Source organism: Oryzias melastigma, linkage group LG24 (genome assembly GCF_002922805.2).
Source record: "Oryzias melastigma strain HK-1 linkage group LG24, ASM292280v2, whole genome shotgun sequence".
Taxonomy (NCBI): Eukaryota; Metazoa; Chordata; class Actinopteri; order Beloniformes; family Adrianichthyidae; genus Oryzias; species Oryzias melastigma.
In genome coordinates this window covers 16,195,616-16,222,215 of record NC_050535.1, presented here as the reverse complement: position 1 = coordinate 16,222,215, position 26,600 = coordinate 16,195,616, and the positions used below count along the sequence as shown (strand labels likewise).

The window sequence follows — 26,600 nt, the reverse complement described above, 5'->3', positions numbered from 1 at the left end:
CTTAAGTTATAGTAACTTTGAGAGATGCTTCACCACCACGTGCTGTGGTTTCAGAAGAGTGGCTTACACAGGTTCACACTGGACAAGGAAGCGCTGCAAAGTGTCGCTCCGCTCTGTAGTTCACACCAGACGCACATTTTTTAGGACGGTCGACAGGTGCTTCTTCAGAGCTTTTTTCTGTTTTTGCCATCATGGATAATAAGTTAATAACATAAAGATATTACCCCGTGTTTCTGCTAAGAGGAACTGCTCTCTGCCTCTCTTTTGTTGTTTTACACCCAAAACACAGCCCCTGCCCACCCATTCTGGAGGCGGCCACTACATTGGATCTGTGTGTGCGCAGGTGTGCATCTCTGTCTGTTTTGTGTGTGTCTGTGTGGGTAAATTAATAATCTAAAAATATTACCCCGTCCCTACTAAGTGTCACAAACAGGCAGACAGCTGGTTCCAAGTGCAGCAGGTTTATTAACAGAGCTATAAGTCCACAGATTAAGCAGGGTCAGACAGGTAGAGGTCATACTCGGGCATGGGATCATCCGAGACAAGAGAGAAGAGGAGTCAGAGTCCAGACGAGGGTCAGGGGCAGGCGGCAGGCAATCAGACTAGCTGGGTCGGAGGCAGAAGGTTAGGTCCAGGGATAAACGCTCGGAGATGCAGGCAGGGTGGCACAAACAAAACTTCGCAGAGAGTGACAGTGTGGAGCCAGACTATAAACTGAGGAGGTGATGAGATGATGGGAAACAGCTGACGATGATGAGTCCAGGTGAGGGCAGGTGGTGAGGTCAAAACTCTGGTGAGCGCTCCCTCTGGTGGCTGGAGATGGTAGCAGCAGGTTGCTCTATGACACTAAGAGGAGCTGTTCTTTGCCTCTCTGTTGTTTTTTACTCCCGAAACCCAGACCCGCTCCAGGCACCGAAGTCGGGTCACTACGTTGATCTGTGTGTGTGCGTCTATGCTCGCGCGCCCATGTGTGTGCATGCGTGTTGTGATCGTATGTTTATTTCAATTTCTACAGTCTGTTTAGACACAAAAACATGATCGCATTTGTAAATTTCTGTGTTTTATTCTGAAAAATTTGTGCTATTTTGAAAATAACCCAGATTTTCTCATGTATTTTAATGGAATTTCCTGCCACAATTGACGCGGGACGCTTGCGGCTCGCGCACAAAATAGAGCAGACGCTGAAACGATCCGCTACACCGCGCAAGCCCTCCGCGGTGGACCGCTCCTCGCCTGGTGTGAATGATGCCATAGGTTAATACGGGCGCCGAATGGAAGAGGCCTCTGTTTCGCGGCGCTTCCACGTCTAGTGTGAACCCGGCGTTAGAGTCACTAAGACTTTGTGTTAGTTGAGAACGATTGAGAAGTGGCCAAATAAACTCACTCTTGAGGAATAAAGACACTGGCCGGTGGGAGCTGAGAAGCCATCTCTTGTTTATTCCAACCACAAAAACCTGTATTTTTTATGTTCAGCCTGTCATGGTGCTTCTTTGGCTCATCATCATCTCATCTCCGGATCACTATTTAGAAGTCCCTGCCCCAGTATTCATCACCAGTTCACCTTCCATAGTGAAGTACTTAGGCTGTGTACTTCTGTCAAACTTAGTGACTCATTGAATTAGACTTAGTTCACGACCTATCCTTGTTTCCAAGATTCTCTTCATGCCGACCTGAGTCCATCAGCAAGAACCTCAGCTTCTGTCCACGCCTCTAACTGCCACATCTTCCTGACACACTGCCGTTCCACTCCACTTACCTCCAAGTTCTCCATCAACTGTTTCTGGGTTCTGCAGCTACTTCACCATCAAGTTGAGTTTTGGCTGTGGTCCTAAACGTCCTTCTATCGCTTACCTCCGCTCCAGCCGCACAACCTCCACGGAAAATAAACTGTTCTTCTTCCTCATCCTTCTCGGTTGCCAGCATCTGGGTCTACTTTGTCTCGCTCAAATCATGTCACAGCCAAGAGAATTAACTCTTGGCAAGCAAGGTGGTTGCTATTTTTCAACTATTTTATTTTCTACCTGTCTTTTAGACCTGGTTCTCAGGACAAGAAACCAGATGCTGAATCCAGGAGAGAGGAAGGGGATCCTGGATTTTTCTCTCCTAAATCTTCTCAATGAACTTTTACAGTGTCTGCCACTGAGCCACATATCAGCCAGGCTTCTGCAAATGTTGCAGTTCCTTTTTCCTTTTGTCACAAACTCTCTTTGTTCAAGAGTTCTTCAGTCGAGTCACAATTCCAATAGGTTCTATCTCTGTTCTTAGACATCATTTTTGGTACCCCACCATGTTGACTCATCCTAGAACATTTGTTTACAGCCTGTCTCATGTGTTACACCAAATTCGTCACAGTGGTCCCGCTCCATTCTCCATCTGTTATTTAAAACCTTATGGTCCCATATTTCCTTGGACCTTGCCACATGTCTTACAAAGATGTAACAAGTTCAGACAGTAAGAACAAATAGGGCATTGAAAGGATTGCATCTTAAGAAGACTGAGAGGAACCACAGCTATCATATTCATCAACTTTAAAACCCTCTCAAAGTGCAGTTTGAGTCCCATTTGAAACTAAGCAAGTGGAAAAACTAATCCGCTCTGTGTTCTGATGGACCTTTACTTGAAGCATATACTCAGCCTCAGAAAATAAATATACTGAATGGGGTTTTGAACACCTTCTTAGAAATGAGTCAAAGATCACAACCACTGGATATGAGAGAGAACTAGGGATAGATTTACCAAAGTCTGGTTGTCCAGATTGATCAGAAAGCCTCCAACCATTGCTTTAATGGTTGGTATATTGTTTTCTACTATGATTGCTCTCATAGCCCAACATCTCCAGGATCACTGCTGCTGAAAGGTACAGCAGTTTATTGGTTTCAGTGATTGTAGATGATTGTCATGGTAGGATGATTGTCACTGCCCTCAAGGCTTTCAGGCTGTACTTAACAGTTATAGTTGTTGTCAGTGTTCCTTGATGTTCTTTCTAGTCACCATCCTATTTTTCAGGTTAGCTGCTGCTTTGCTCGCCATACTGGTATATATCAAAAGTGTGTTCCCAAGACGTAATCGGGAGATGTGAACCCTGTCCTCTCTGACCTGGTGTTCTGGACTTCTGTGGCGTTGAGTTCCTGTCCTACCTCTTCAAGTTGAAATAGTAGTTGTGGGTTTTAGAGCACACAAAAAACACCATCTTAATTATAGAAAAAAGTATTTCTTTTTAGTAGAAATTGACTGAAAAAGTAAAATTATCTGCCAGTGTAGCGAGTGAATTGTTCTTGATTTCAGAAATAATGCTTAGACTTTAGTAAGTAGGTCCTGAAAGTAGACAAAAACTTATTTTAAGCAATAATTTAAGACAAAAAAAACTAGAATATAGGAGCTTGCTTAAAATGTATTATCTACTATCTTTAAATATTGTAAAAGCTGTTCAAATCAGTTTATCAAATGCATTTATGGAATATGTTTTAATTTCCTAAATCAAGTTTTTAAAAAGTGAAAAAATCTCAAATAAACTTAAATTAAGACATTTTCTTGTCCTTAAATCAGACATGCGGGGGTTTATTTTCTTGTTTTGCATGTAAAATGATGTAAAATGACAAATTTTTAGATTTACACACTAAGTAAGACAGACAATATTTTTCTTAAACAAGTTTAATAATCTTACACACTTGTTTAGATCTAAAGCCAAGATCAATAAGATTGTATAACTAGTTTTAAGATTAATAATCTTTGGTAGATTGACAAAGTTTGCAGTGCACTCGATTATTTGAAGTACGTCTTAATTTTGGATGTCCAGGCATTCATTTAACATTCTCTGCATGTAACCTCCTTGAATAGGATTATTTGAGTAGCATTCCAACAGAAGCTTGCTCTTGCCTCTAGCCCAGTTGTGAGCAAACTTTTTCACACATTTTGCCCCAAAGGGTTCTAAAGTTTGACAGACGAGCTAGTGGTTTCAATGTTTCTTTTCTTTTTTTCTTTTTTTAGTGGACCTCAAAACACCACATTGACCCAAACAGAGTTAAGTGATCAATTACAAATATTATAGTTTTTTTTCTTTTATTGCATATCATTTTGAATCCCATGCAATTGGAACAAAAGGTTTATGTGAACAGTAAATTTGACAAAAAAAACAACTTTCAAAAGAAAAGCTGACAGCCTTCACTTATCCACATTTTCACTTTATATGTTTAATACTCATCTTTATTTTTCTTTCAACACATCGGTAATGCCACAATGGATTAAGATACAGTCACTTTTTAAAATAAATACCACAGAAACATCCAGCAAATACTTGAGTGCTTCACAATGAGTCTCCAAAGCAACGGCAGCGCATGAGCTCGTGCACTGACTGCTGCTGTGTTCGAACTGACCCAAACAGCTCAGGCCCAAATCCAGCCACAAACACGTTCCCGAGAGCCTCACAATGACTCTTCCTGTGGAGAGACCAAAGACGAGGAAAAGAGCTCTGAGAGAGTAGTAAAATACATCTCATTAATTGACCTGTGTTGCATGCTATGAGGAAGTACCACTCCACACCAGCAAGGAGCGCAGCAGAACGTAATCTGGGCAGTACCTCGGTTGATTACAACCTCAAAGTATAGGGAAGATGTACAAAGAACGTGGGGAACTAACGGTCTACTTGCCTTTTTCCCTTTTTACTGAAAGTAACTAAAAATATATGATACATTTTTATTCAAAAGAAGTATCGACGAAAATATGTGTAATCTATCATTTCAAATAATCTACAATGCATATCTCAATTTGAACACAGTTCACAAATTTTTTGCATGTTTAAAACAGTCGCTAAAAAAAAAAAAAAAAACTGAAAAGAAAAAGAAACTAAAACTATAGTATGTGCTTGATGACGATACGTCCAGATTCACAGAGCTTTCGCTTTGATTCCAGGAACTTAAAGTGGACAGGTGGGAGAATGAGCGGCCAAGCAGTTTCAAGGAGACATTAAACGTAGCTCAATGTCTTAACATTTAGGGTAAAGGAGCAGGGTCGACCAGTGAAGTTACACCTAACAAAGTCCACATCTAAACAACACATGTCCCTTGTCTGGAAGATGCACAAACGAACCAGCAAATTTCCACCATTCCGAGTCCCTTGATATGCCGAAAGCCAGCATAAATCTAAATACACGTTAACTTTTCTTTTTTTTTTTTTTTTTTTGATGTTTTTGTATTTTGTGTAAAGGTAAACACTGAATTATACACACACTCATTCACACACACAAACAGAATTCGGGGTTTCTGTATCTACGGTTCACATTCACAGTTGTGCTACAACATTAGATAAGATAAGAAGGGCTGCCTTTTTTTATGTTTTTTTTTTCCTTTTTTTAGTGGTAGAGGCTGCTGGGAGTTTGGACGCCATGACTGAAGAGATGATAGCTGGTTGGCTGGGAGGGGGCATGAGGAGTGCAGACATCCACATCCACAGAATTTCAGACACAATGATAAACCTGCAATAAAGAAAAGAAACTTCAGTGGAACAGAACATAAATCATTGCATTTTAGTGAAATCAAAACTAAAATTACCAATAGTGAAAAATGGTGCTTCCTTCTGCTAGTTTTATAACCTTTATTCTTTATGACTTTATGGTTATATTGAAATAGCTAATATTAAGGGATATTTCACAACTTTTTAATTTAATCATTATTAGTCTGATATTTCCTGCCGAAGTGCAAAGAGCCAAACAACTGAAACAAATTCAGCTAATTCCTATTAATAAAACATTCCCAACTGCAAACAGTAAAAATGAATGTTTTTACCTCGGAATTTAGGGTTTGGAGAATCTACATGAAATCCTTAATGTTAAGGTCATCCAGAGCATTCCGGGGAGGTGGGGGCTTCCTGGGGCTCTGGGCCATTCCTGGAGACATCTGTGGATGCAGAGAAACAGGGGAGTCAAACGCAATCGCACAGCGGGGCAACATCCAAAACACGCAGTAAGTCACGGGCCGAACAGGATTAACATTTTCTGACCACATAAAAAATCTAAATTGGTAAAAACTTTTAAAATGTAACTTTTTAAACATAAATATGGATAAAAACAGACAGGAATATTATTCCAGAATGAATCAACTTAAACCTTAAATAACTTTAAATATTTTGCTCTCCATAATAATATATTCTGACAAAATTATACATTTTAGAAATAAAGTAAATAGTAAAAAAAAACTAAAATGTATTTGCTTGTATTTCATTTTATATAAAAAATTTGACTTATAAATATCTCAACAGCTTTTGCTCTCTATAAAATGTGTCCTGTCAAAATTATACAAATATTAACATGCTGCAGAACAACAACAACAGAAAAAAAATCCTGGAATTAAAAATAAAAGTTCTTCTTTTCAGTAAAAACTAGTCATTTTTTTGTTTTTCGCTGTAGAGTCGTATCAGAGCTGGCTGTTTTTAGCATCAGGTTCATTTCTGTTTTCCGTGTGAGGTCTTGTGTCTGTCTTTGTGAAACATATCAGAGTGATTTGATTTTTAAAAACCTGTTATTGTCAACATATTTTTTAGATAATAGTCTTCAGATGTTCATCGCTGTCTGTCTTTTCAGTGCATTTTTATGCCCAGTTATGTCTACCAGCCCAAAACTATTTTTGCCCAAAAATTTAGAATCTAAACCGCCCACTTGGGCAAGAAATTGCCTATTCTGGAAACACTGGCGTTCCGCAAGGCACCTGATGCACTGTATGATGGGATTTGTGGTTAATTTTTGTAGTGATGGTCACAGATACATTGGGCCTCCTGTCAGATCTGGCAGCGCAAGGAGTTGTGGGATATCATTCCCTTTGCCCGTCTGCGCAGATTGAGGTTTAAATGTGGGTTTTTTTTCAATGTGTTTTGCTATGTGACTGTTTTAATCTGTTTTGTCCTTAGTTATTTTATCCTGTTAGGTTTATTTCTTTCTACATCATGAGTAAGAAGGAGGGAGAGAATGATGACATCCTTATGAAGTATAATATTGTGTTGAATAAATGAAGTATTTTTTATCTAATGATTTTGACCCATTTTCCTTTTAAAGAATATGTCTGAGATAAAATTTCATCAAACAGTTCTACTGAAATGATTTTACCGGTGCTCCTGGGGCCGCTCCAGTGGCAGGGAAGCCTGGCCTGACCATGGGCATCATAGGCGCTCCGGCAGCTGGTGCCCCCGCCTTTCAGGTACAAAATAGAGGCAAAAAACAGACAATGAAAAACATTTTCTGGTTCCTAATGCTTGAGTGAGGGACACCTAATGGGCTGATTGTCCATCATTATCCAGTAATGTCCAAACGGGACATTGCTAGGATAAACTGGAGTGGTCATCTTACCATGGTGAAGCTGGGGTAAGTCCCCATAAAAGGAGCGACACCCATGGGAATGGTCTAAAGGTGTGGAAGGACCGGGAATGACAGGAGGGGTTGGGATGTTACTGTACTACAAACAACACAGACTTAAATGCTTTAAAATAAACACATACAAAGGCACGCAACAAACAATGGTTAAGAAAGACAATTCCAAACACAGGAAACGAAGATATGCCGTAACAAAAAGAGGTTACTTCAAGGGTGAGGCTCTTTATTGACACATGCCCAGAAATGTACCAGGTTTAGAAAAGCTTGAAGCAGGCAGTTACTGTCAGAATAGAGACGTGTCAATGAAGATGATCAGCAATGAAGGGAGAACCACTTGGCACTAAATTGGCTTAAAAGAAAAGGAAATTGCTCTTTTATAAGCATAGTTTCCAAGCAACAGCTTCTTAGTTTGCTCACTTCATCACTCTCCAGTATTTATTCCAGATTTATTTTATTTCTTTTAAATTGGGTCTGTTTGAACACTAATGCAGATGTATGTGTCTACTTTGGAAAGGCTTTATCAATATCAGTGTTTAATACTTATTGATTTTCTTTAACATTTTCACTGTTAAACCATTTCGGATTCTTAGATAAATAAATGGTCACGGCTGGAACCTGGAGAGGTGGATGAAGGAAATGCTTTAAGGTTCCCTGTCTGCCATGCGGCTCCACTCCATGCTATAAGACACAGACAACATTTACCATGGGAGCACCCCAACTAGGGGGAGCTACCTGAGGGGCCGCTGGGGTTCCCATTGTGAGATCTTGGGCAAAGAGTGAAAGAGAGAAAAAGATGCCGCAAAATGGTTGTTTTAACGTGCACCATTGTGTTAAAATACAACAGAAGGGGTCAACAAATGCATTTGTTTGACATTTGGGGCAATAACCCAAAGCCACAATATAAAACTGTATCGACATAAACAGAGTATTCCTTTAACCATCGACTGCAAAGGAGAACTGGATCGAGTGAGTGTGATGTCACCCATAGAAAATAGCCTACTACCAGCTCCAATTAAAATAGATCAATTCCGTCCACATTTTTTGGAATACTGATGCTATCATGTTGTAGCCAGTCGTTGTCAGTTTGCAGTGATTGGTCTGAGTCAACATTTCTTTGACAACCACTCCAATCAAATTTGTAAATCAAGCAGTTCGAACATTTAGTGTTTGACCACATACTTTTTTATTGGTCAGTTTATAACTTGAACATCTGTCATTAAAGACAAAAATTGGAAATATCAAGAACATCTTGATGAGCAAAAATTGTCATTCTGATAAATATAACGACTAAGTAATAGCTATTTCTCAATAAAGTCTACGGGATTTTGGCTTCTTGGAAGCAGCTGATTTCCTGTTTGGAATGTGAGTGGGGGAGGGGTCACTCAATCCGGTTCTCATATACAGTCAATGCAAAAGAGGTAAAAAAAATGTTTCAAAGCATTAAATCAAACCTTTGAACCTCACTCTATTGATTTGTATTTGAATAGTACATCTATAATGCTGTTAAGTTAATCTAATGGTATGCTTTGTTCAAAATAAATAACAAAAAGCTACCTATTATAATAAACAAAAAGTTGCAGATTTTTATAACTACTTTATAACTTTATAACTACATATACCAAACTTAAAAAAAAATCTTGCAGCACAATTTTGAGTTTTATCATCCCAACACATTCTCTTCCCCGAGTCGTCACAAATTGACGTTTGGTTAAGGACCACTCCGTGTCACTTCTTGACGTTTTAGGTGTCCCCAACTCGTTGTTTTTTGACATGCTGGCGGTTCGTAAAATCAAGGGTCCGCAACCGTCAGGACGCGGTACCAGACGCTGTACCGGACGCTGGTTGGTCCTCATGACTCGTCCATTATTTGTACCCAAACCCTGTACCAGTACTCTAATCTGTAGTTTCCACTGAGTGGTACAGAACGGACCAGTCCCCTCTTGGCCGGTTTAGAATGGTCCGGGTAATTCAAGTGAGGGTTTACTTTGAGTGTTTAACCATCAAAGCGCATGTGAGGTGTACTGATGTCATAGCTGTGCGTCAAAACAGCGAAACAGAAGCTGCTTCAACTGACTTAGAAACAGACAGAAAATGAAAAAGATAACCGCGGAGGATCATTGTAATCCAGAGCAGGTATTTATTATGGATGAAGGATACGTTGCAGGACAGTCTATTGTTCTGAATTAGAAATGTTAAAAAAGTCTTTTTGTTGATCAATACTCCAGTGTTCTTCAAAAATGTTTTAAAAAGCACGATCGGATGATGATGAATATGGATTGATACGGATCGTATGGACATTCTTTGGCCGCGGGGGTCGGGTGAGACGGAAACAGGTGTGAGGGGGGAGGGTCTCCATATCTCCGGTCTTCAAAACCCTAGAATAAGGGGAATACTGTCTGTAAATAATGTATTATTCCTTGCAAGAATTTTGCAATGGCGAAGAAGAAAATGGCCGAAAAGTGGACAAAACTTTCAGTTTGGATCTTGAGTCAGGAAAAGCGCTGGTCGGACACTTGCTGATGTCGTAGAACCTTTCCGCTAATCAACGGGTCCATTCTATTTTTCTATGGACCTACGACTAACGGGGGACCAGAAGTGGTACCAGACGGTCCTGCTTAACGGGTTCATTTTGTAATGGAGACGCTCAAAACCCCAGTCTGACTCGGCCCAGTCCTGCCTGGACCACTCAGTGGAAACGACGCATAACCCTAACCTGGCACTAGATGCGGTACCAGGTGCGACTCCGACGTGGACGTGAACCGGTACCGGGCTAGGGTACTAGTGCGCTCTGCGTCACGGTACTGGACTAGTTCCGGTTCACGACCCAGAGGTTGGGAACAACCAGCACGTTAAAAAACAGCAAATTGGTGACACCCAAAACGTAAATTTTTGACATAGAGGGGCCCTTAACCAAACGTCAAAATGTGGCGACATGGTAGTTCCAGTGAGTTATTTCAATCTAACAAGCCAATGTCAAACAATTGCTTTCATGAGGTGCTTATTTTATGTCAGTGACTGTCTAAATTACTACTTACTACTTGCCATGTTAGCCATGGAGGTGTCAACATCCCCCACCTGGGGGATCACAGTAGGCTTCATTACATCCCCTAGGCCATCAAATACTACAGCAAGGAGGGTGCAGGAGAAAGGAAGGGAGATATTGCAAAAGGGGGGACATGTTAGCATCCCTCAGTTTGAGCTATTCTCACACTCTACCATGACTCAATAGCAGCCCTTCCTGCTATTGGGGATTACCATGACAACCAATGAGATATCTCCATGACAATAGAGAACACTGGGATTATGTGGACAGTCGTTATCATCAAATCAAATAGCAAAACTGCTAAATAGGCAGATTTATGTCACATTGACAGTTCAGATTTTGTCATATTTAATTAGGGGACACATCATGTTAACTATAGTAATTAAAAATTCTGTGTTTTTTTATAGTTTTGTGGTAATAAGATGCCTGAAATTTGTAAAAATGTCAAGGAAACATTTTCATTGGTAAAGATAGTTATTTTTGGGCTGATATTGTGTTTGCTGCAAATGGAATGAGGGCTATAGCGCTGCTGCTGGAATGAAAACTTATTACACGCCAAAGAAGCTGTAAAAAATACTTCTCCATCACACGGACACTTTGCAACTATCAATCTCCTCGGTGGCGGAGGGGACAGGGCACTCAAGCTTGTGTCGCACCACTGCAATGCAGTGCACTGTGGGAAATTAGCATGTTAAAGAGCAGGGAAAACTCACCCAATCAAACGGCAGGAAGCAAGAAATGAGCCAGCGCGGGAGCCAGATGGAGAAAGAGATCAGGGAAGATTGACGGAGAGAAAGACAGCAAAAGCATAGATGCCAGGGAGACAAAAAGAAAATGAAATGAGGTTTTAAAGGAGCGAGTGACAAAGAAACCTTCAGCAGTTTGTGGCATTCATAGAAAGGCAGGCAAAGAGTTGAGCAGTAAGCAGGGAAATTGCTGAAGCCGATGAAGCTATCACAAAAGATACAATATTTTGCACATGTCCGTTCAGTGTAAATTAATGTTAAGCCCAGGTATAGGATATCAATTAAAGAGCTTTTAAATCAATTACCAAGAAAAAGCTACTAAAGGGAGATCTATTGAAAGCAACAAACAATTATTTCTTTAGACAATACAAAAGTTAAAAGAAACAGTTAACACAAAAAAATCAAGTTGCAAATTGAAAAACACACACATTTAGATAAAACCACAATTTGCTGTTTTTAAATACCACGAAATCACATTTTAAATTTCAGGTAAAAAGGTAGGAAATCAGTTTAAAAAGATGCTGGACAGTTTAATGGTTGTAACTACAATATATATTTTTTATTATTAAATACATTGTTTTTGTGAATCAGTATGTCTTCATCTATGTTCTAGCCTGTAAATTTCTGTATTTCACAGTTTTGGAGTTTTTTAGACACATTTCTTATCATGTAAAGCAGGCCATACCATGAAAATTCTACTTTTTGAGTTTTTAAGTGTATTATACTGTTAATTTCTCACTATAACGAACTGTCCGAATCTACTAATTCACACTTGAAATATTCGAAATTTCCCAGAAGTCTTTGAGAAAAACTAGCATACATCGATGCTCACTAGATTAACGGATATAGACCACAATGCATTGCGGTCAAATAATTTCGAACCATCAGAACACAGTGGAGTCATAAATAAACGCAGTGAAATTTTGTTTTTTATTCGATTTTCACTTCGTGAAATCGATGACGTCATACCTGTGTGTCCGAATTACCTTTAAAATCCAGTGCACTATATAGTCCTGCACTATATAGGTTTTTAGTATTTAGGGATTAGGGGGGATTTCGGACACACCATTTCTCTGCAAAGCTAGCAGCTTGAGCTAGCAGTGATAAGATAGCCTCGCTAGCATGTCTGCATCTTTTGACTGGATTTTACACAAACTGAACCCATTAGCCATCACCATTCTTTCTGTGGCTAATTTTGAGGATAAATGGCCAAACTGCCCTGTATGTAGGACTACATCAATATGTCAAGGATGACGTCATGAAGTGGATGGCACCCTCAGAGAGCAAAAGGCAGTGCCCCATTGAGTTGTTTACCTATAAAAAGAGGCAGCAAAAATGACTAATTTTTCATAAATAATTAATTTTAGTGTTTGAAAGGTAATATATGATCATTTATATGGATATAATTTACTCTGAAAAACTTGAGAAAATCGTGGTGTGGCCCCTTTAGGAGTAATCCTTAGTTTCTAAAACTTATAATATAAACAATCTTTGAAGATTTCAATGTATTTCTAAGTAAAAGGACAAATGCACATATTTTTTTCACCATGATCCATCTGCTAAGGTTGTAAAAATGTGAGTTAAAATAAGAGAATACATGAAGGATTTGTGAACCTAAACAATCATCTCTAATCAGAAACCCCCGAGCCAAGGGCTCTCACTCCCTTTGACTGAACCAAAACAACCCACCGCAGGTGCGATAAGCTAAGACCATTGTCTTGGAATCCTGCATTCTTCCCCTCTCCATGAGCCTTTCCCCAGATTCAACGTCGGTGACTCTCTTTTCTGGCCCCCCGAGAGCGCTGTGCAATGACGCACGGCCACCACTAGGCTGGACGCGAGAGTCCGTTTTTGTGGACCTTTTCATCTATATTACATCAATATGCTTCTATGTTGATGTAGTTTTGCTTGTACTTCAATGTATTTATGCCTGGCTGCTGCCCACCATTGGGCAATGTGTCTTGTATGTGTTGTCCACCAGTTTCCCTTGGAATTAATAAAGTATGATTGATTGATTGACTGAACTTGGACACTCAGATGTTGCTTTTATTAGAAAAAAAGGAAATAAAAAAAATTAGGTCATGCCACAACTACAGCAACGTGTACAACCATTGTATAAATGTATTTTTAAAGAAATTGAATGAAGTGCAAAAAATAGGCTAAAATTCAAATTGTCAATTGTAATTATATTTAAGAAACTACCGTATTTTCCGGACTATAAGTCAAATTTTTTTTATACATTGGCCAGGGGTGTGACAGTAACTTACACTCAAGAGCGACTTATTTATGATTTTGTTTAACATAAATAGGCTAATATATTTGTTATTTTCCCACTAACAACCAGTTGCCTTTAAGTGGCTGTTTCCCTCTAACAACCACTAGAGGGCACTGTTGGTTTTTGTATCAGTATTTGCTTCTGACAGAAACACAGAAGAAGAAGTGCCGTCCAAAACAAACATGGCTGAGAATCAGATCGTTCTCCTCATGAACGTTGTGATGTTTTTCTTATGTGCATCAAGACATTATTATTATTGTTTGAGTTTTCTCTCCCTGGGTTAATGCGGGACAGCAAGCCACCGAACTGGGTTACAAACAGACAGAAGAGCAGCTAAAAACACGTCATTCAGATGCAGCTCCTGCAGGCTAGAACGTAACAAAAGAAAAAGAAAGAAAAAGAAAAAGGCTGCTCTCCTGTCAAAGCCTCCATCAAGTAGTGATGAGGCTAAAAGATAGCTTCTCCAGACGCGATGGGAGCGTCTAGTTTATGAACACATTTTTAGACAAGCATTGAGCATTAAATTTGACGCACGTCAAAAAAGGCAGTGGACTTGAATTTGATACATGAATCGCTTTCGGTGTCAAATGCAACGTTATGTTGGGCTTGTTGAATTTGTTCATAAATGTTGGACTTTTCCCTTATAATCCAAAGCGACTTATACGCTGGAGCGACTTATAGTCTGGAAAATAAGGTATCTAAGATTTGCATGCTCTGAAAGAGTAATATGTTAACAAACAATTTTCTTTGCAGTTATAGAAAGGCAGATACATTGATGAAATATCTTGTATTTTCATGCACGTTGGTACTTACCTGACATCAGCTCAGCACCAGGGGCTGCAGGAGCCGCAGGAGCAGCCGCCGGGGCATCTCCTCCTGTGGAGTCTGTGGCAGGCGGCAGAAATCCCCATCAAACCGTTTCACATCAGGTCATCCATTGGCATTGGGAGAAATAACATGAGATTTGATCAGAAATTGGCTGTAATACAAATTCAAACCTTGAAAGTACAAAGAATTGTATTTGTTAAAAATCTACAGTGGCTGTTTTTAGGCTACTGTTGGTCCACAAGCCGAATTAGTTTGTTAAATACCATTCAATGTCTGCAAAAGTGGTGAGAAATTTGCTGCTCATCGGATGAAGTGGACATTCATGTACACAAACCCAAAAGTTAAGACCACAAAAGCCTTCGTTAGCATCATCTGTCAGGTTTGATGAATCCATGGCAATCGTATGAGTTACCCACCACCAAACAAGCTCAGGATGGCTCCTGTGTCAATTTTAGGTGTGGGTGCTGAAGAAAGGTTGTTGGGGGCGGGGGAGCTGAACACATCCGCTGGAGGAGGCAATGGAGATGATGTTTAAACCCACACTTGGTCAAGTGATTGCATTAATTGTAGTTGCAGAGCACGCAGTGCATTCCAGAAAAGGGTAGGGAGGTTAAGGAAAGGACCAGACTGCTCAAGAGCTTTCAGCTGACCTGTAAGAGAGCAATCTCATCCTCTTTTTTTCATTTTTTTTTTATCTGCTCACTGATTTAAGCCAAGGCAGGCAGCGAGAAGGAGAATAGGAGCGCACACAAGACAGCGCACGCCGTGCAAAAAGGAGTACCTGCTAGCAATTCAGCGCCAAGAGAAGGCTCCACTTTCGTGAAGCTTGAGTCTGGCACGGAGTCAAACATATCTATGAACACATGCACAACCACATTCAGAATTGTCAAAATACCTGTATGCCTTTACACATTTCTGTGCAGATAAGGCTTAATATTTCCAGAAAATGCACAAAACTGGGGGTAGGGGGACAAGACAGGAGGGAGGTGGATGGATGCAACACTGAGATGAATGCTGAACCACACACTTCTCTATGGTTTACCGCTGAAAAGGTCAGTCACAGGGTTGGAGGTGTTTGTGGCTGAAATGGTGGCGGTGGTGACGATGACGCTGGATGAGGAGGTGAAGAGGGGAGAGGAGGAAGGGGATGGGGAGGACTGGGGCGCAGCAGAGCTAAAACAGGCGTCCAGCGGACTGTTATTCTCTTCTGTCATCATGCTGAAAAGATCTAGACCTGAAGATGCGGCATTGGCACTACCGTCTGAAGGGGCAAAGGGGTCTTTAGGGGAGCAGGGGGTTGGTTTGAGACAAAAATAACACATAGAGAGGAGGAAAAACATTAGACAATGCTCTTGAACTGAAAAACAATGACCAACTTATTGAACTATTGAAGGTAAAATACAGAACGAGATTCATAATTACTAAGTCTACCTGATCTTCAGAATGATGCTGATGCTTCAAGTTTACATAAAGAACTTAAATTCTAAGGATTTAATACGATTAATTACAACCTGTTTAAACTTTACTTCAAATAAAAGTTACCTGTGCATTACTATATTGGTTAAAACACTTAAAACAGTAGCAGACTCATGATTTCACAGTGACACAAACCTCTTTTTCGTAGATTTTTAAATCAAACTTTTTATGTTTTTGCTAGAAAATCTGAGCATTCACAAAGAAACAAGTTCTAAAAACCGAGGTAACAAAAAAAGAAAGCATGATGGACTTAATGTGCAGGAAGGAAGTCCGGAAGACCTTTACTCATAGGCTTTGAAGGAAAGACGAATCAGTGAATACCCGAAGAAGGGCTCAAGATGAAATCCAGTTCAAGCTATGAAGTGAACAAGATGTGCATAAAGGAATGATTTCATAAAAATCCGGCTGGTTGAAGCCAAAACAGGACCTAGAGGTGAATTTCGCTTTGGTCAGAAGCGACCCTGAATATGTTCTAGTAAGAGGACTGATAGCTGAGGGGCGTGTCTGAGAGGGAACAGAAGATAAACATCTTTTCGAGAAATGATTTGGTCTGGTTAAGTCACCTTAGTAATATGCCCCAAAGGGAAGTAGGAGACTGACTCCGCCCACAGCCAAAATGTGAAAATCCAGACAGAGGGGTGGGGCCGGAGAAAAGGACTGTTATCACTAGTGGAGCTGCAGATCATGATGTGGGACTTAAATAGTTTAACTAATCACGAAATTCGAATGTAATACCTCAATTCAACCTGTAGGGGGACAGCCTTTGACAGCATTTGAATAAATATTCAAGAATTAAACAAGTTTATTTTAATTTGTCAAAAAATTGGCAATGATCAACAGATAGTACTTTTAGCCCCATTTATAGAGATCAACAGACAAAAAAAGTTGATTTTGTTTGAGTTTGGTTACCCTTTAAGGTCAAAGAAGCTATACAAATACTTTCAGGTATCCTCTTTCTAGTACTTTTCATGTTAAAAAAAAAAGTCATTTTCTCTCTGGCTGTTTCTCTGTTTATCTATTAATCATCCCATCAAAACCAAGCGCAATCTGGAAAAATCCCAGTAGCAAAAAGCATATTTTTTAACTAGTAGAAACCTAAAACTTAAAGACATAGAAACATAGTAAGACGGTGGGTTGCTGTAACAACCGTACCAAAAGAAAAAGAAATGTGTCCAAAAATGCTGAAAAAATGAAACAAACAGGCATCACTACTCCTTGCAGCCCACTGCAGAGAAATGAACTATTTTATAAAATAAAATACACGTACCACAAAGAGAAGCTAAAAGTTTAGGGTTAAATAAGCAACAAAGTGTCAGGATAAAGCACACATTTTAAATTCCGTTAAATATAAATGTAATTAAGTCACAAAGTTCAATGTGAAACACTTGACAGGAGCCAAACATCCAATAGTTCTTAAGAGCCAACATTAGATCTGGTTGTTTTGATCAGTGGCAAATGATTAATAAAATGGACCAACTGAATTTTACATTTAAGACTATGTTGATAAAATCAATTAATCGATTTGAATCAATTTAAGCTTAATAGATCAATAATCTATTCATAAAAATATAGATCGATTTAGCACATAAAACTAAAGTCAGCTAGCTTGATGCTAACGTTTAATGGAATTTCCCATAGAACAGCTAATGCTAACACTTGGTAATCATACATTGTTGACTGAATGAACATCTTCATAAACTCACAGGCATACATTTTCCAAACTCTTGTAAGGAAATATCTTTTAAGATAACCATTTTTGGTCTAAAACAGTTTTTTTCCTCATATCTTCTTCTTCCTCTAGAATAAGGTGTAATGCTATAGCTCGCGCTCCACCTAGTGGCCAAACTGAAACTCCCTCCAGGAGAAGCAGAACATTTTTGTTAGAACTTCTCCTTTAGAGAATCTATGTAACACTGGATGATATTAACAATCTTATTATTTTACAGTTTGTGAACTGTGTCAGATTAATATAAATATATTCAAAACATATAGTAGATTATTAATGTATTTCTAAACAAATGTGTATAAATGTATAAACTAAAAATTGAATTGAATTGAAGAATCAAAAGAATTAAAAAAAAAATCGGAATCCAATCGATCAAGGCTCTTGTGAATCAAATCCTTTCTTGAAATTATTATTGATACTCAGCTCTAATTAAATTATTAAAAACACTTCACATTCAGTTTGTGGTATTGAAACTCAATAAACCAATTTGAAATTACTCTAATACTAAATGTAATATTGTGCTAAAATATTTGGGGAAAATCACCATAAATGAGGAAAAAAAAGAGAATTGGTGCAGGAAACAAATACCTAATACCAAATACCATTTTGTGACACCTTGCAGCCTTTCATGTTTCACTTATAGTTGTGTTTGTTTCAAATGTGTTCACACTCATTCGCAGTCACCCACCAGATCCAGCGTTTGAGGCTGGGGCAGACGTGGCGGCAGCACCGCCCTCTGCTGCTGCAGCGGGGGCTTCAGTGGTAGAAGCAGAAGTGGCAAAGGCCTCTGCTCTCACGAAGAAGGAAGGAAGGAAGACGTAGAAATAGAAAGAAAGGAAAAAAAGGAGAGTCAGAGACAGATTTAAGAAAATAAAGGTAAGTTAGAAACATTAGAGGAGGAAATTGGTCTGACACTTCAGCTTCATGGCATTGTGTGACACTGGTGACTGACACATGGGAGGACAGATGGGTGTACACACAGGAGGCAAGGATCTACTGTATCTACTGCACAGAGAGGTCAAACAAGCCAGCAGTCTACGAAGGTTAGAGCTGCTATCGGACGCTGGAGCCTTGTCTTTGAGTTTGATAGATGTGCTTTTGTCCGTGCTCTAGGAAAAGCACATCAACCTATCAAACAAGACAAATGTGAGCGATGGGTGTGGTCTACTATATTTCAGCCAAATGGTACATGTGCAGACTAAACTGGGTATTTTTGAGAGAATTTGAAGCACAAGAAAGCGTACTTGGAAAAAAGAGTAAAGGGGAATGTAAGCCAGTGCAGAAAAGTGGCAGGTCTTGCTGTTTGCTTGCAGTGCACAAACAACACCAGCTGTGCTTAGATTGTGTATGTTTAAGCATGCAGCCATCTGGTTTTTTATTGTGTCGTGCAATGGTTCTTAGGGTTTGAGCTTCCCAGAGTGATTCCTTCTTCAAGAATTTTCTGGAAGCCCACTGACCTCCCAACAGATCCATATTGGCGGTACCGGGGGAAGTGGCAGCTGTTGATGAGCTAGTAGGAGGAGCTAGGGTAACTCCGGGTTCTGCCGCCGCCGGAGCGGGTGCTGCTGCTGCTGAGGAGGAGGAGGAAGGGGTGGGCTCTGCGGTGAGGGCGGGTTCTGATAACAAGGAATCGCCCATTTCTGCCAGCGGGGAGTCAGGAATTCCCGTGGAAAGGGGGGTAAATAAAAGCAAAGAGGAGCAACCAAAGGAGCAAAAGGAGTCACCGATGTGACGCAAAGTGAAAAAAAAATCCAAAACGAACATTTTTTTGATCAAATAGATTGACATAACCCACATTTGTACGAATCAAGGTTGAAAAAACATAAGGAAGCAACCAACCAAAAAAAGCCCCGTTATAAAACCAATAGCAACAGACAATGGAGTATGCGGAGGGAAGGGAGAGAAAACAGAAGAAAACAGTACTCAGACTACGGAGACACAAAGGGAGGTAACTATGTGGTACTGGTATGACTATTTTTAAATGTCTTTTAACCCTAAAGGGTCCCCTATTGTTAAAATAAATAGTTGAACAGATCAATATGGGAGAGATCCTAAAGGTGTGATGGAAGTTACCTACCTGATCCAAGAAGATCTACGTTGGTACAAAAAAGAAAAAAGGGAAAATAATCCAGTTATTCTAATTTATGAAGGGTTAAATTAAACAATATTAAAATGTCTAAGCTTACCTCCCCAAGATGTTGGAGCAGCTGATGCTGCTGGAGGACCAGTGGAGGAAAGAGGATCCAAGTCCAACAGGGAGCTAAAGACAACATTCAAGTCATAACTTTTTATGGTGTTGCTTTTTATTGCTCTTTTTAAACAATTCAACTTGAACCTTTAATAAAAAATTTAAAGATATATATTTCATATTATTGCCAGGAATCGATTAAAAAAATGTAACTAATTAATCGCAATCTGCAAAAAATTAATCGCGATTAAATTAAAAAATTTTTTTTTTTTTTGCAGTATTTACCAGCCGCTTATTATCTGCAAATAATCACAATATGAAATCAGACACAAATGTCATATTATCTCTTTCATCTAACAAAATCTCAATCACAGAAAATAAGACAAAAATATTATTTTAGATGGAGTTTTATCAAGCTGAACTCACAGCTGGACGGCAGGATGCTGAGGGCGTAAATAAATATTTACATTAATTATGTTCTATTAATCGTGTGCACTAATGTAGTGCAATGTAATGCTAGTGTCAACTTTCACATATCTGTATAAATATTTATATGAACATAAATTAAAGCAGTGGCATTTAAATACAGCAATTGAACAAAATGCAAATCTTTAGTGATGTCTGTCAGTGACTTAAAAAAATGTATAACTAAGCTAATTTTCTGCAATAATATTTATAATGAATTTTTGAAGGATTGATTGTTTTAACCATTTTAACACAGACCAATTTTTCTAAAAAAAATCTAAATTATGTAGGTTATACCACAGACAACAATCCTGATGTTCTTTTCTTACATTTGGGTTTTATTGGTTAAAGTATCAAATTTGGAAGGTACACTTTATAATAAAACCCTGTTTAACAGCTTGTTTGTCAAAGTTTTGGCTTGAAAGATGACAAAAACATCATTTTACTAAGTAATTCATAATTTTTAAAGCATATCATGCTGTCAAACTGTAAAAGAAAATCAGGTTTTACTTCCGTAACCCTCCAGTTTGATTCACTAAAATATGTATTTGTACAAAATAATCGGATTCTAAAACAAAATACATGAAAATTAATGTTTATAAGCCACACATTAATTATTTTAAAACTAGATTTAAGAGGAGGGGCCCCAAGGTTCGATCTTTAGCTCTTATGTGAACAAATTATCATATGCCCAAATGTTAAAATACAGTTATATGCAGATGACACAATTCTTTATGTTCACAATGAGCTAATTGATTGCTCATTGATTAATATGCATTGTCCCAATTAAAAAAGTGAATATAATTTTAAAAATTGGTAATCATAAAGAAAGGAGAACTTACTCTTCCGCTGGTTCGGGAGCTGCAGCAGCCCCAGCTGCACCGTCCCCTGGAGGAGGCTGCAGTGTGGGGACGGCGTTTGAAGATTTGGCAGGAGTTGAAGTGGGGGACACGTTGTTTGTTGGAGAACCCTGTAAGATCATCAGAGAAACCCGTCACATGTGATTTGTCAGACAGAATGGAAGAGTACTTTTCTACACTTTGTATTACCTTTGTTGGGGACCTAAAAGAAGAAAAAAATGAGAGGAAGCAATTAATAACGTACTTGAACTGATCATACTGGGGTAAATTAGATGGATAAATATTGACGTATACATGTGATCAAATGAGGAGTTAGTTTCCATCGTGTTTTATACTATTTCATTGCCCTCTAGATTAACAAATAAAACACAATAAAGTTCACTAATGGAATAAAAACTCCTCATACAGTGATCCACATTGTCAATACCAGCATGCATGCTGTTTACAGTGTATCCATCATGTGACTCTCACATATAGACAGGACACAAATACACTGTTTTCCATGTGAATCAAGGTAGCAGGAACTTTGAGTGAATAATGAGCCCCTAAATAATTCACATGTGAACAAAAGGTTAAACTCATCTTATGGAAGAGCCGAGATATAGGGACTACATCTACACAGTTCTCTATGCAAACTCCAAACAAAGCAGTCAACAAATGCTCACCCTTCGCTGTCGTTTCCAAATCAACAGAAGGATAAAAGAGAGGAGGGTTAAAGGAAAACATGGAAACATCTCTTCCATCTAGCATTTTTAATGAGTCCTTAAAGGTTCCTTTTTGAGAAAAATTACATTTCCACATTGGGTCTGCTCAATTTGAAGAATTGTACATGAAAAGGATGAGTTGAACCTATAAGACAGGAGTCTGCAACCTGCAGCTCCGGAGCCACATGGAGCTCTCCTACCCCTCTACAGAGGCTCTCTGGATAAAGTAAAATCAAATAACAGTCATTTTTAAAAGTAAGGGTTGCTAACTTAGCATTGATTTAATTTATTTTTATTAAGTTTATAAGTTTATGGCTGAGTTGAACCCAGAAGATAAACCGTAATGGTTTTTATATCCCTGCTGACATCATTAGGTCTTGTTTGCTCTGCGCTTCCTCCAGAATACACAGATTACAAATACTAGGAAAAACTTTGGTAAAAGTCTGATCTTTTCTGGTTTTATGACTTTAAAGTACATTTTATCTTTTGCTGCATAAGGTTTGTAACTTGCAGAGGGGAGTGTCTAAAATATATAGATGTGTGTATTCTTCATATACTTTTTCAACTGGATAAATAACTAATCATGTTTCATTTTATGCTTCATTTAATAGTAAGTAGGAAAAAAGGTGACGCTCACCAAAGTAAACCTAAAGCATAGCAAGAGAAAATGCCATTTTTGTCTCGAGGTGTTTAGGAATACATTTGCTTCACTTGAATGTTCCTGTTTGGGACAGGAAGTCTTTTATTTTGAAAGAAATAAAGTCATATGAGCTTCTGTCAAAGTAAAAAACAACTTTAAACTTTGAGAGAATTCCATCTATTCTTAATATTTATGTATTTTCGGTGCCAAAAAATAAATATATTTTATTATTAAAAAACGAAATGTAAGGATGCAAAGTAATAACAAATTTTCCTCAAAGGGTAAAAAAAAAAAAAAAAAAAGGTTTTCCAGCTCCTACCAAGCCAGCAAGGCTACGTGGGCCCCATTTGGTTTAAAACTGGGCAGAAAATTTGAGCCCTGATTGGGTTTACCTGCAATTTCTGTGTTTGCCCACAATGTGTATATGTGTATTTTGTAAGATGATGTTTGTGTCTCTGTTGTTTTTTGTTTATGCTCAGGGACCTGGTCTGCAAATTAGCTGTTAGCTAGATGGCCTGTGGACATGGCATCAGTTAGATTTGAAAGTGTAACAATGCTTTTTTTTTGTCCTGTCCCTTTAAAATAAATAAAATTGAAAATTGAAATGGCTTAAGTAGAGACAGTAGCATGAAAGCTAGCTCTACTGTAGCGAGCTAGCAAGCTCTACTATAGCAAGGCAGCGAGCTCTGCTGTTCCGAGCTCCACTGTAGAAAGCTAGTGAACTCCGCTGTCTTATAAGCTGGCGAGCTCTGCTATATCAGGCTAGTGAGCTCTTCTGTAGCAATCTCCGCTTTAGTGAACTCCACTGTAACAAACTAGTGAGCTAACAAGCTCTGCTGTGGAGAGCTAGCAAACTTCACTGTAGCAATCCAGCGAGGTCTGCTGTCCACCGGGTGGCTGGCTAGCATACCGACCCAGCCCACTGAGTGTCCACTTAAGTCAATGTGGGCAAACACAGGTGGGGCCACCACGAAAACTGTGGACAAACCCATGGGGGCTCACATTTTCAGCTTTTAAACCAAATGGGGCCCATCTAACCTTGCTAGCTGGATATTAGGTTTTGATCAGTACCAAACAGGCCCAAATGGCTCTTTTACCGGCACAGGTTGCAGACCCATGCTCCAAGAGGATGTGATGTCACACCCAAAATAAATTACCTTCATGGCAGAAACTTGGAAAAATATTTTAGACTTTAGGGAGACTAACTTAGTAGAGAAAAAAAGGGAGCTCTGTCTAATTTAAGGTCTCCTTATCAAAGTTTTGTCGTTAAACGTAAAAGTGCTCACCCTTTCTTTCCACCTTTTACATCTTCAAGACCGTTCATGTGTGTTTCCAGAGACTCCAGGATACTGCTGGGAGCCTGAAAAACAAAGAAATTGAAAACAAATATTAGATTAGGATTTTTTTTAAGTTTTGTTTTAAATAAACCATAAAATCCTTTTAAAAAAAAAAAAAAAAAATTCCGGACCTTCATTGCCAGAGGACAGTTGCATGTCATATCATCTTTTGTGCATTAACTAATTTCCTTTTTATCACAATGCAGTTTTCTTTGTTGTTATAATTAATCCAGAAGTGCATGCTGGGAAAGAGTGGATTTTTTTATAGAATTTTCTCGAACATTAATAGAAAATAAAGCAAATAAAGCAACAAATGTCATTTAGAAATGTTAATAGTACTCTTTAAATGTCCAAAAATAGTAAAACTAACAATAATAATTTAATGAAATATTGTGATAATGTTCACAACAGCTTAAAACAGACGAGAAGTGAGAGAGGCCAACATTGTTTTACATTTTAAGCTAATTTTAGAATGAAGCATACAGGTGTAAAGGTTTATGAGCCTAGAAACAAAAAGCATGATTTAAAAAAAAACCAACACTTGAGATTTCTCACATCAATCCTAACATGCATGTTTAAATGCAGACACAGTTATTTTAGTCTGGAAATAAACCGACATGCCAACACTTCATCCTGTGCTTGAACAGGCAGTAAACCAAGGCACCCTTTGTTTATGTGGTTACCGGGTCCTCAACGGGTTTAAAGGGACAATCTTCATCATCCGAGTCTGCTAGATCCACCACAACCCCGGGGTGGAGACACTATGTAGGGAGATGGTGTGGGATGATGATGACATTCATGTGAGTGATGGTTTTGGTCCCAGAGCCTCAAGGGAAGGCAAATGAACACATTTTATAAAAATGTAACTTACATAGTTGATGTCTGGAATGTCGTTTTTGTCAACTCCGACTGTCTGTTGAAGCAAAGACAGAAAAAACGATGTTAGCTGGAGACTTTGCACTTTAAAGCGACGTTGAGCGGTCCCGTTTTACCTCAGCCAGCTTCATAAACTCCCCAATTTTGGTCACCCTGGTCAGGAACCTCTTGTAAATCTCCAAGGCTTCCTTACAATCACTTTTTTTCATCTTAAAGAATTTCTCTGTGAATTAAATAAAAATAAAAGTGAATGCGTCTAGACACCACCTGTTTGTATTTACAAAGCTGCTATTTACAGGTCACTGACCTAAAAGGTTGATGATCCCATCGTTGTAGGATGCAAACAGTTTGACCAGATCCTTGAAGAGGAGCATGAAAGCAGCATTGATGATCCCGTTGTTCAGCTCCTTTGGATGAACCTGAGAGGAGGAACAGTCAAATGAGGGAGCGCCGACATGAAGACAACAAAAGGAGAAAAGAACTAAGACACACATCAAACTCCAGGAGCGTGTCGATCTGGGTCTGCAGCACGGGCATGCCCTTCAGCAGCTTCTCAGTCGTCATGGTTCTCATCACTCCATCAGCACTGGGAGGAAACACGATGAAGAGCATTTTTATAGCAGGTGCTGCGGTGTTCAGAGCTTATTTCTTCTTGAAACTTACCCTTTCTTGACTCTGGTGAAGTCAAAAGCCATCTGGCGGTAAGCGAAGGCTTTCTCATTCAAGTATCGTCCATACCGCCGAATGAATGTGGACATGTCATAGCCTGAACAGAACGGGATTTAAGTCAGAAATACATCAACAAAGTCCTCCGGAGCGTCACTAATGTTTATGCACGAACTTATTGTTTGTATTAAATCTTATCCACATCATCATAATCATTAACAAACATTATTAAGTTGTTTATAGGGTGCTAGTAAGACATTTATTGGTAGAATAAGCTAAATCAGGTTTATTACATATTTAATAAGAATTATTATAATATAAAGTGAGAACATTGTCTACAAACGCTATATTATTAAACTTCTTATAAGCTTAACTAATGTTTTACTCTCTTTGTCAACATGAGTGTTTTGCGGCACCTCATCAAAAGTTTTATTACAATTTTTAGTTTTTCTTTTACTTTTTCTTGTGATTACAGAGAAAAAAAACTATCCCTACAGTCACATATATGCACTAAACAACTGTTAAAATTCTATATTCTTACCATGGGAGCCCGTTTTGTCAATAAAGTTGCTGAGGTTGAACAGGGAGGTCCTGGAGGCCAAGTACTGAATAAACCTCTGGAAAAAAACAGAATTATAACCATAGGTTAGGGTAAATAAATAAAAAGTATGAATATTTAATAAGTGGGGCTTATATTTCCCACACTCCATTCATTTATTTTACTCCATTCTATTTTTTCCAGACTCTTAAAGTTTTCCCAGGCTAACCTCGTTGCCATGGACACACAAATGGTGAGTAGTAACGAGCGCCTTGAAGACGACCACCCAGCTGGCATTGGTGGAGCGCTCAAACAGCGTGTCAGCCATCTGAGGGATGTTCACATTGGTGGTATTGGTGGCGGAAACCAGATCTACAAACACAGATATCAGGATATTTAACTGTACAAAAAAGAAATGTTTAATTCATCTTCCAATTCAATCTTACTGCTGACTTTTGAGCAGAACCCAAGTTTAGAATCCACTAATATGCAGAGAGAATAAAAAGGGTGTCTCTTCTTCTTTGGTTAACATTAAACAAGTTCAGCCTTTTTTTTCCCAAATTCTCTAGTCTGCAACCTGAGGCTCCAGAGCTGCTGTTATCCCTCCATTGTGGCTCTTTGGCTTTAAAGAAAAATGGTAACAAATTGAATAAATATTAAACTGGTTAGTTAATCACATATTGTCATAATGATAGAAAAAGCCATGTTTGACTTGGTTTTCTTGCATTTTTTAAGTAAATGTGCTGCTTCAAAAGGATCTGATATGATGCAGGCTGTACTTTATTTTGAAAGGAACTTGAATGTAAACTAGAAAAATTGCATTTCCTGCGGAAATACGTTTGATTGCAGTTTTGCAGAAGGTGTTTTCTTTAATT

At 38.8% G+C, this 26,600-nt stretch overlaps 1 protein-coding gene across 1 annotated transcript in view; it reads right to left on the bottom strand.

The window, feature by feature from the left end:
- Positions 1–4,160: 4,160 nt before the first annotated feature.
- Positions 4,161–26,600, bottom strand: part of snap91b (synaptosome associated protein 91b) — a gene marked incomplete at its 5' end in the record, with an annotated part of 31,007 nt that continues 8,567 nt past the window's right edge. The window contains 22 exon segments of the mRNA XM_036210464.1: positions 4,161–5,470; positions 5,781–5,891; positions 7,094–7,177; positions 7,334–7,387; positions 8,060–8,121; positions 10,393–10,479; positions 14,235–14,306; positions 18,140–18,238; positions 18,909–19,091; positions 19,529–19,543; positions 19,638–19,711; positions 20,947–21,074; positions 21,154–21,166; positions 21,630–21,635; positions 23,595–23,668; positions 24,517–24,558; positions 24,638–24,744; positions 24,829–24,940; positions 25,014–25,107; positions 25,185–25,287; positions 25,729–25,804; positions 25,955–26,097. Coding sequence (XP_036066357.1) covers positions 5,805–5,891; positions 7,094–7,177; positions 7,334–7,387; positions 8,060–8,121; positions 10,393–10,479; positions 14,235–14,306; positions 18,140–18,238; positions 18,909–19,091; positions 19,529–19,543; positions 19,638–19,711; positions 20,947–21,074; positions 21,154–21,166; positions 21,630–21,635; positions 23,595–23,668; positions 24,517–24,558; positions 24,638–24,744; positions 24,829–24,940; positions 25,014–25,107; positions 25,185–25,287; positions 25,729–25,804; positions 25,955–26,097 — 1,715 coding nt within the window. The 3' untranslated portion in view covers positions 4,161–5,470; positions 5,781–5,804.